This window comes from Octodon degus, unplaced genomic scaffold, assembly GCF_000260255.1.
Source record: "Octodon degus isolate 3935 unplaced genomic scaffold, OctDeg1.0 scaffold00057, whole genome shotgun sequence".
NCBI lineage: Eukaryota > Metazoa > Chordata > Mammalia > Rodentia > Octodontidae > Octodon > Octodon degus.
In genome coordinates this window covers 5801952-5812834 of record NW_004524633.1, presented here as the reverse complement: position 1 = coordinate 5812834, position 10883 = coordinate 5801952, and the positions used below count along the sequence as shown (strand labels likewise).

Sequence of the window (10883 nt, the reverse complement as noted above, 5' to 3'; positions counted from 1 at the left end):
TCGTATAGAGGGGCAGAGAGGGGACATAGACCGGAGGAGACCTGCAGTAGGGTGGCGGGGGACACAGGGCCCAAGGGCAGAGGTGTGGAGCTGGCGGTGACCACGCAGCTCCCACTCACCTTCCAGAACAGGGAGACACGCTGGTCATCGCCCAAGCGCCAGCTCCGGAACCACACGTCCAGCATCCCCGAGGGCTCTGGGGCAGGGAGGAGGACAGAGTCACCGTGGCCCTGGGGGCCCTGCAGCCTGGGCCACCATCGGGAGCCGGGGGTGCAGCCCTCTCGGTGCCAGCTCCATACACAGCATCTCCCTTTTTTGTGATTTAATAGCAAACGTGGATGCCTTTGGCCAAAAGGTCAGGAGAAGTGAGGTGACCTTGAGGAGACCCCCTGCAGAGCCCTGAGGAGGAAGTTCGCCTCCTGGCCTAACCGCAGCATAGTAACGCACGTCCCATGTGTGCATGGATACTGGATTATTAAGAGCTCAGAGAAAGCCTGTATGATTCTGTTGTTTGGTTTTTTGAGACAGGGTCTTGCTGTGACCCTGTAGCCCAGGCTAGTGTTGAATTCACAGTGGAGATCCTCCTGCCTCTGCTTCCTGGGTGCTGGGATGGCAGGCCTGAACCACCGTGCTGGTTGGCACAGGCCTAGCCAGCGGTTCCTGCTGGCTCTGCATTCTTGGGCCAGTGTCACAGTGTGATCCCAGGAACCCATCCAAACCCTGACACTTGGGAAGCCCAGTTCCCGGCTGTGGTCCCCACAGCCAGTCAGGGCCAGGGGCTGTTCCCAGCCTCCCTGGGGGCCAACGCTCCTACTTCCTATGTGACCCTGTCACTTGCCTCCTGCGCTCTGTGCTACCTTGCCTCTCTCCTCCAGTCCTTCCCCTCCCAGTGAAGCCTGGAGCTCTCCCCAAGCTCTTGCCCAGCACCTTGCAAAAGAATGTTGTTTCTAAAATTTTGAGCAGAGTCTTGCTGAGTTTCCTGAGAGATTCGCAACCTTGTGATCCTCCTGCTCAGCCTCGCGGAGCGCTGGGGCAACAGGCGTGTGACTGCGCCCTGCCCAGAGCAGGGCTTTTTACTCAAGCAACTAGAAGGTGACGGCTCCTTGAATCGGGAGAGGTGGACGCAGTGTGGCGGGCCGGGCCGAGGGGCAGACGGCAGCCCGGGTTCCCACCGCGTCCAGGGGGACTGCTCCTCACTTCCTCTGCTTCTCGTTCTAGATCCGGTGCTGGACGCTGCTGGTGAGGCCGCCCATTCGGGAAAACAAGGTCCTAGCTTCGGGCCTGACTGGTGGCTGGGACCCAGCAGAGGTGGCTGGGGTGGCACCTGAGATTCCTAGGACTTGGGGACACAGTTCTTATCCCTACGGCCCTGGTAGTTGGGCAGCCTCATGAAGCCAGGCTTTGTCACTGGGGCCTCAAGGACAAACATGCTGATGCTGGTGGCTGGAGCAGCAGCCTCCACCCCTCCCACTCTGGAGGCTGCAATATCCAAGACAATGTCAGGCTCAAAGCTCTAACATCAGTGTGCTGTCAGACCCGGCCTGGTGGCCTGCACCTGTGAAGCCAGCGCTGAGGAGGCTGAGGCAGGAGGACTACCAGTCTGGATTACATGGTGAGTTCAAGGCCAGCCTGGACCACCTTGAGAGACCCTGCCTCAAAAACTCAAAAAAAAAAAAAAATTAAATTAAATAACAAAGCCGAAAGAATGTTCTCCTGATGGGTTTCGTGGTGCAGCTTGTAATCCTAACACTGGGAGGCTGAGGCAGGAGGAACTCAAATTCAAGACCAGCTTGGGCCACACAGAAACATAGCGAGACCCTGTCTCAAAACTAGAAACTAAAGACAAGAAGACCAGGCATGCAGTGAGCCTGTCTTCACAACCAGGCCGCTGCAGGGGCGACGTGGACACGTCTTCATCCCGAGGCAATGGCGTCTTTCTAGCGAAGTTATAGCACAGAACCATACAGGGAGTAGCCCTCTCGGCCTCCAGGGTGACCCCAGGCCACCAGAGCTGCATGGCCTGCCGTCCCCTCTGCTTGGCAGCTGCTGCAGAGACCGAGGCTGGTCACCTAGAAAACAGTTGTGGTTTCTGTCACCGCACGCCCTCGGAAGGGTTGAAAGAGGCCAAGTTCATGAAACTTCACACCTTCAGGGCCCAGAGAGGTTTGCAGGTTTGCACTAAGAAGCGGATGAGGGGTGTGGGGTGGGGTGGAAACCACAGGGGCTTCGGGAGGGACCGGGCCGCAGGGGGCAGAGAAAGGGAGAGGAAGTCCGGAGTGGCCTGACTGCCTCCTCCTGGGCAGTGCCCGACTTCGTGCCTGGAGGGGTTTAATCCTGACACACGCTGAAAACAGAAGGAGGTGTGAGGGCCAACGCTAACATGGAGACTTTATCAGAAGAGAGAGGCCACTAATCATCACTTGCTGGATGAGTGTGTTTCGGGAGTGGAGGCAGGGTCTTGCGATGCAGCCCACACTAGCCTCGTACTTGCAGCGATCCTCCTGCCTCAGCCTCCCGAGTGGCCAGATGCAAGGCCACCACTACTCCTGGCTCACAGATCACTTGCAAGTGGACAGGCTCACACTCTGGCCCCAGCACCGGCACCGTGGAGGTCCCCCCCCACCCGCCTGCGCCCCTTGTTCCCGGCCACGCACTTTCCTCCGGTGTGTGCACTCGCAGGGGCTCGCTCCAACTGCTCCAGCCGCCCCGGGAAAGATGCGGCCTGGAGGACACCTGGAATTCGTACTCCGTGAAGGGCTCCAGGTGCAGCAGGTCCTGCCTCCCCCTGGCATCAGTCACGTTGACCTGGGGGGGGGGAACGAGCTGTTCTTTAATCCGGAAGCAACCTCAGCACACCCAGGGACGCCTGGACACGGTGCGTCACTGTCCAGCCAACAGAGCGCTCCTCAGGCCAACGTGGATCACTTTTGCAGGCGCGCCACTGCCCACACCGCCGCAGCACATCAGCCCCCGCACCCCCGTCTCCAGGGACAGACACCACCCGAGGCCACTTGTAAGTGAGCCAATCCTGTAGCAGAACGGAGCGGCACAGTGAACAAATGACGCTAGCACAGCGCCCACTAATCCGAGTTTAGCAGAAAGAACTGTAGCCTGCGAGAAAGGCAAACTGCTGGGCATTTCTGTCGGCAGATCCGTCATTCGGTGAAAAGAAATATCAGGGGCTGGGCACTGCAGACGCACGACGTTAGTCCAAAGTCACAGGCTCCCAACAGAAACGCGCCTAAAATCTCTTCCCTCTAGGAGCCCAGGGGAGTCATTCAAGCAGAAGAAAAATGAGGACTGTCAGAAACTATGTTGAAAAATAAGTTTCTATGTTGGAGTCTTTTAATCTTTTTTTCCATTTGTGTATTTGGTACGGGGTCTCACTACGCAGCTTGGACTTGTAGTGCTCCTCCTCTTTTCAGCCTCCCCAGCGCTGGGATCACAGGTGTACGCCACCACGCCCGGACTCGAGCCCTGGTCCCTGCGCTTGCCAAAGCAGGCACTTAGTTGCTGAGCTATCTCACCGGCCCAAGTCTTTTAATCTTAATGATTATTCTTGAATTGGATGCGATTAACATGTGATGACTATTTTAACACGGATGTAGCGCTGGCTTTCACAGAAAACTTTAGCCAGTGAGCCCAAGGCTCAGGCAGCTGAGGCAGAAGACCAGCCATCAGTTTGAGGCCAACCTGGGGTACATAGCGAGACCCTGTCTTAACAAAACCAGAAAAAATCCAGAAAATTTTTATTAGTTATATATCTCTGAGGCATCATCTATATTGTTTATCACGATAAGCCATTGTCAAATATATATATATATATTTGTGTTTTAGGGAAGGGTCTACAGGTGTACAGGGTCTCACTACTAGATCGGGTTCATAGTGATCTGCCTGTTTACAGCCTCCCAAGAGCTGGGATTACAGGCGTGCACACCACCACGCCCAGTCTCGATTGCTGTCTCAGAACATGCACAGCAGGCCCAGGGATTGAACCCCTGGCCCTTGCGCCTGCTTGCAGGTGCTTTAATCCACTGAGCTATTTGGCCAGCCCATAACTTATATTTTGGACAGAATCTTCATCCTAGATTTTTACTGTAAAAATGTGATCATGCCACATTAGAAGGCTTTTCTTAGGGATATTTAGCTGCACACAATTGTTGGATGTTTCCTAATATTTTTCTTTCCAGTATTTTTTTTTCTTAAATGGTGTTTAAAATGATGGTGCATGGGCCACAGAGACAGCTCAGAGGTCTAAGCACCTGCCCAGGCAAGCACAAGGACCTGGGTTCCATACCTGGCACCACATGCCGTGCCAACTCCGCCCTGGGCACGGGGAGCTGGCTGCCAAGACTGTGAATGGTGGTACAGGCCTGTAATCCCTGCGCTGGGGAGGCTGGGACAGGAGGCTCACTATGTGTCTGAGCTGTGTAGTGAGACCCTGTACCAAATACATAAAATAATTAAAAAATCAATAAACAGTAATGAGTCATAGGCTAGAACCAGGCAAAACACATTCTTTTGGTTGTTGTACTTATTTTGAGGCAGTGTCTCATTGTAGCCCAGGCTGCCCTCAAATTACAGCAGTCCTCCTGCCTCAGCCTCCCGAGTGCTGGGGTTACAGGTATGCACCACCACGCCTGGCAAAATAAATTCTTTACTAAAATAAATTGTAGACAATTAAGTGTTGAAGGGGCATCCAGATAGCTCAGTGGACTAAAGCACCTGCCTAGGAAATGCAGCGGCCAGGGTTCGATCCCTGACCTGCTGTGCCGGCCCTACCCTTGAGGTACACTGAGAAGGCGATTGAGACTGGGCATGGTGGTGTATGCCTGTAATCCCAGCACTTGGGAGGCTGAAAACAGGAGAATCTATGAGTCCAATCTGTCTAGTGAGACCCTGTAGACCCTGTCCTAAATACATTAAAAAAAAAAAGAAAGAAAATTAGTGTTGGTTTATAAAAGCCCGTGGCTTGAAAATTGTCACCATCATGGATGAAGATATTTCTTAATGAACAGAGGTGTGTGTGACTTCTGAATAAACCCCAAGTGTCTACTTTCAGGCCAACTATCCTTTTTTGTTTGGTTTGGTTTGGCTTGGTTTTTGAATCCAAGTCTCATTGTGTAGCCTGGGCTGGCCTCAAATCACAGTGATCCTCCTGCTTCAGCCTCCTGAGTGCTGGGATCACAGGCATGTGCCACTGCATCCAACCTGCCGAGTACAGGCCAGGCAGAAGCTGTGGTGGCGCCCTTGCCCCCGCGTCCCCTTCCCCGGAGTCCTCACCGTCCTCCAATCTGCGCTGCCCTGGGGCCGGTACCGGAGCCGGTTCAGCAGTACCCAGGCCTCATCACTCCAGCGCAGGCTGCAGCGGCTGCCAGAGCTGTTCAGGAACTGGACCTGGACGTTGCACGGAGGAAGTGGCTTCGCTGGAACCGGGACAGAGACAGGTAGGTCAGGCTGTGCCGTCAGGAGCTGGCCTGGCCTTGGCCTCACCCACCCTCAACTCTCAAGCCTGAGTGCACTCCAGATCTGACCACAGAGCTGGAGGTGTGGGGACGGGACGTGCAGGGGGACTGCATCGGGCCAACTTGTGGGCAGAGATTTAGGGTGAGGCCCAAAGGTCCAGGGAGTGCTTATACTAAAAAAATTATCTGTCAATGATATCGCCATGAATCCCTCTCCAAATCTTCCCTTGCACACCCGTCCCACCACCCCAGCCATTTTCTGTGGCAGCTCTGGCGTCCTCTCTGAGGGTCTTTATTTATTCATTTATTTGTTTTTATTTCCATTTATCTTTTTGGTAGAGGGTCTTACTACACAGCTCAGACTCTAGTGATCCTCCTGATTTCAGCCTCCCCAGCTCTGGGATTATAGGCGTGTGCTACTGCGCCAGGGCTCAGTGCGCCCCGGGGGTGGGGTTAACGCAGCATGCGGGACCAGGGCTCGAACCCTAGTCCCTGTGCTTGCCAAAGTGGGTGCTTAGTCTGCTGAGCTATCTTGCTGGCCCTTCCTGAGGGTCTCTAGTTGTGCTGTCCTGGCTGTCCCAATGTCCTGAGCCCATTCAGATAGTGTCCCTTTTTTGGTCATTCTGACCTTGGGGAGGAGCCAGCAGTCACACAGTGCCATTTCCAGTCAATAAGGTGGACGAGGCCACAGTGCAGGGTCTTTCTGCTGGTTAGCACTGGTGGTGTGGTCACCGTATATTGGATCATACCTCGCACAGACCCGCAGGAGAGAGCGCTGCAGAGTCACTGCAGGAAGTGGCCATGATGGAACAAGTATGTTGGAAGCAGGGGAAGGATCTGAGGGGACTCACGGCAATGTGTTTTACTGCAATGCATTTTTAGAAATTTAAGCATTCATTGTACATTTGGTTCCCGCCTCGGATCAGCGCAGACATGCTGGGAGGGGCTTGGAGGCAGTAAGTACTCTCAGAGCGAGGGGCATCTGCACCTGCTCATTTCATGGCCTATCTCTTGCCACCTCGGCCCAGCAGGCCCACACACCGCTGGGAAGAAGCCATGGGGGAAAGGACGTCACCACCACACAGGGCCTCACCCACCTCCTGAACCGTGTGCAGGGCCCTGCTTGGCCTGGGCTGCCTGCGGCAGTGGGTGGGCCTGTGCGGTTGGAGCCCGCACCCCCTTCTCTGGTGGGAGGCTGAAGGTGCACACTCGTGGGCAGAGCCATCCCAGGGCTCTGGGAGCCCCCGGCCCCCACAGCATTGACTCACGCCTTTGGCCCCTGCCCCAGGACCACCTTCTGGCAGCCCCTGTGCTCTCGGAGTAGCTGTGGACAGGAGCTTTGAGGGATTTCACGAATACTCCTGAGCTGGTGAATGACACTGGAGGGCTGAACGAGACGCACCTATGTCCAGGAGGGTGAACGTGAATGGAGCCGAGGACGCTTGCCCCAGGCGGTTGGCGACAGTGACCTGGGCTGTGAACCTGGATTCAAGCTGCTCCCGGGTGAGGTTGATTCCAAGGTCCAAGTGATGACAGTAATTACCGCAATGCTTCCGCCAAGTGAAATTCTTCGGTCCCTCTAGCCTGTCAACAGAGACAGCTGAGATGTGCGGGGCGAGGGCTCCCTGTCCTGCTTTCTCTCTGCAAGCTGCAGGGGCTGCTGCTGCATCTCCCGAGGCCGCCCTCCATGCTAATCTGCCTGGTGTACCCTAGCCCAGCGGCAGCTGCAGAATCTCGCCTGTCACTCACAATAGCGTGTAGTTGTTGTACAGGTGGGTGGTGCGGCCTGGGTCCCAGGAGCAGGCCACGGTTCCACGCTGTCCCTCCTGCACACAGGACATGTTTCCAGGTGGCTCTGGCGCGGCTATCAGAGGAGAGGGCTGGTTCAGTGATATTTATGATCAAATACTTTCTGGACATGGAGCTGGTGCGGAGCGCGTTAGGCACAGTTCTTTGATGAGACACCGTCCTGACCCTGACTGCACCAACAGGGATGGAGGCTGAGAGGACTGAGCTCTGTGGCCTCAGACTGCTGGTGACGCGGTGACAAAATTGGCTCCAGCTGAGAGCGGCCACATGCACGCCCGGTCCCCTGCCGCTGTGTCTCCCGGCTCATGAACGGCCCTGGTGAAGACCTCGAGTGTGCGGCCAGCCCCACAGCAGGTGCTTTGGGCACCTGGGCCTCCACTGACCACTCTCTGGCCGCCACCTCCAGACGGCACCATCTGCATCTGACTTCTACAGAAGTCACTGCGTCACTTGGAGCACGCCGTGAAGGCTTCCAGACGAATTCCTTGTGGACAGAGCTATGGGGCTCCCATGGGCCGGGCACGGTGCTAGCTGGGGCAGAAAAGGGTGCAGGGCAGAGGCAGGCCCTTCCACGGCAAGGTGTGTTTGCAAAGAAAGTCACTGCTAGTGAGAGGCCGGTCCAAGTGTGGGAAGTTTCCCACAGGCCAGAGGAGATGCTCTGACTTGGGTGCCCCATCTCACCCCACTGCCGCAACCTCTGTCCCCAAGCATCCTGCTGAAGTCCACATCTGTCCTCTCACATGCCTGATTGAACAGATTTTTTTTCTTGCCCCTTTAAGGCTACCATAGACACAGGCCCAGTAATGACCTTGGACAAATGAACATCTCAGAGCTGCACTGTGATCTATAAAATAGAGCCCATATAGTTGTGTGTAACAGAATAGTAAACTCTTAGCCAGATATAGTGGCACACACCTCCTAACCCTCGGGAGGGATGCTGAGGCAGGAGGATCATTGCAAGTTTAAGACCAGCCTGCAGTACAAAGTGAGCTCGAGGCCAGCCTGAGCTGCACAGTGAGACCCTGTCTCAAAAAGACAAAAACAAGAAAAGGAAAGAAAAATAATAATAATCTCTTCTTTTTCTTAAAATAACAGACTTTTCCTCGAGTCTATGTACACTTATGCATATGCACGGTATATGTATAAACACAGGAGTGGTTGTACATACATGTATATGTATAAACATGTGCAATATACAAACATGTACATACACATGTAAATATAAACATGCACACTGTTATATGTACAGCATCTACATGTGTGTACACACACTACCCATGGCTGACTCACACGATACTATGTTTTCTGTTCCGCATGACTTTTTCTTGGAGTTGGTGGTTAACTGTTCTTCCATTTGTTCTGTTTCCTAGTTATTAATGTAACTCAGAAGGCCCAGGCCAGCCGTGGGAGTGTGTTCAGCGCCTGCAGTGCCCTGGGCACACCCACTGCAGTGCCGGAGTCTCTCTCTGCAGCATGGTCGCCCCCACAAGAGGCTGCCTCCTGCCCAGTCCTCAGGGCCGGAGGACCTGGGATTTCTGGGGCTGTCATCCTCGGCATCTGGAATTCTTTCTTTTTTCTCCCAAGTCAAAACTTTTCTGTTTGTGCCTCCGATCAACACTGCGGGCTTTACCTTGCACGGAAATGGCAAATCTGTGTGCTCTTCCCACCATCCACGGCCAAGCCCCTGCTAGGACCCCGATGTGGACAGGACGGAGAGGAGCAGTGCCCAGGCATTCGGGGCAGGTCGGTGCCCACTCACCTACCCATTCACCCACTGGAGAGACCAGGGCTTCCGCCCACCAGCTCAGCTTTCTCCGTGGGAGCTCAGGGGACTCTGAAACCCAGTGTCTCCCAGTCAGGCTTTGCCAAAGGCATCTGTCCCAGGGGATGTCCAACGTCAAGCTTCTCAAGGGCAAAGAAACATCAAAAGACCGGCAGTTAGGGCCAGCTAGATAGCTCAGCAGACTAAAGTGCCTGTCTAAGCAGGTGCTGGGACCAGGGTTCAAACCCCGGTGTGCTGTGCTGGCCCGGCCCCACCCTCGGGGAGCGCTGAGAAACTGAGATTGGGCATAGCCTATAATCCCAGCGCTTGAGAGGCTGAAAACAGGAGGATCACCATGAGTTTGATCTGTGTAGTGAGACTGTACTAAATACATTAAAAGAAAAAGAAAAAAAGGAAGAAAGAAAAGATCAACAATTAAAATAGCATAGGACAGAAGACATGGTTAGCAGTGGTGTCGTCGCTGGCTTTAAAACCCTACTCATCATGGGAAACAAAGTCAGCCTTCAGAAATCTCGACAGTCAAAGCTCACGCTGTACTGAAGGCAGACACCGCAAGTCCATGGCCTGTCACTTACTACCTGGATTTCCTAAAGCGCTTGGGGATTGCCTGCCTCCCACCGTAAGCTCGGCATGGACTGTTTCGACTCTGTGACTTCTGCACGACCTGGGTGACATGGTGGCAGTCCAAGAAGGACCAGAAGGGAAGGCGTAAAGCTGCTGGCCCCACGGAAGCCAGGCTGCTGGGAAAGCGCACTGCACGGCGTGGGCCCTGCACAGCTCCCTCCCTCCGCTGAGGTGCACTGTGTGAACCCAAGATGGTTGTGTCTCGTCTTGCAATGGCTCGCCATGCTCAGAATAAGACTACACTCCACTCAGCCCCCCTCTCCAAGCCGCGGGTCTTGCTTGCCGTCAGCGGTACCATGTGTGGGCCCTGCCCCAGGCTCTGCAGCGCAGACTACTGGGGCAGAGCATGCTGGCTGCTGAGGGCACCTGGGGTGGCGTCACATGCGGGTGGGCCCTCTTGGCCTGGTGGGATGAAGGGAGACAGGCCATGCCTGGGGTAGGGAGGCAGGGCTTCCGCGTGCTCACTGGTGAGATCTAACCTCGCCTCTGCCCATGCTGACCTTGTGGTGCCCCTGGCTGGGCACAGCACTGCGATCTCATGCCAGTGCCCATCCTGGGTGGCACTGGGTCTGGAGCTTTGTATACCAGGGTGGGTGGGTGTCACTGCTTTTGGTGCAGGCTTGGTGCCATCCTTACACAGATGGAGAAACTGAGGCTCAGGGGATTTAAGCATGCGTGGCCAGGCTGGGGGTCAAAGCCCCCGATCGTTCTTGTCTTTTCTTGTTTTTTTGAGGCAGGCTCTCGCTATGCAGGGCAGGTTGCCCTTGAACGAAGGCCCTGGCTGACCTTGCAATCCTGACAATCCTCCTGCCTCAGTCTCCAGAGAGCTGGGATTACAGGCCTGCGCCATCCCAGCAGCTGCCCGCCCTAGGCGGAAAAGCTGAGTGAGCGGACAGTTTGGCTCTTCCTTTGTCCCTGCTATTGTATTTTCATCTGCTCTTTTGGGGGACGTCCCCAAGGGACTTGCACAACTCCATCTTCTTGTTACTGATGTTCAGAGACACCAGGTAAACATCTTAAAGGCCAGAGAGGGAAGGAGAGGAAGAGAAGGAAAATAAAGAGGAGGAAGAAGAGAGGAGGAGCACGAAGAGCTGGAGGAGGAGGAGCAACAGGAGGAGGAGCAGGAGGAGTAGGAGGAGCAGGAGGAGAAGGAAGAGGAGCAGGAGGAGAAGGAGGAGCAGGTGAAGGAGGAGCAGGAGGAG

General features: G+C 55.0%; 1 protein-coding gene across 1 annotated transcript in view; it reads right to left on the bottom strand.

Annotated features, from left to right (window-relative positions):
* The window catches only part of Il12rb2 (interleukin 12 receptor subunit beta 2), a 41107-nt gene that overhangs the window by 17836 nt on the left and 12388 nt on the right, over positions 1 to 10883 (bottom strand). The window contains exons 4-8 of the mRNA XM_023718307.1: positions 7215 to 7329; positions 6868 to 7049; positions 5284 to 5426; positions 2655 to 2805; positions 120 to 196 (exon numbers count right to left, since the gene is read on the bottom strand). Coding sequence (XP_023574075.1) covers positions 120 to 196; positions 2655 to 2805; positions 5284 to 5426; positions 6868 to 7049; positions 7215 to 7329 — 668 coding nt within the window. The remainder of the gene's footprint in view (positions 1 to 119; positions 197 to 2654; positions 2806 to 5283; positions 5427 to 6867; positions 7050 to 7214; positions 7330 to 10883) is intronic.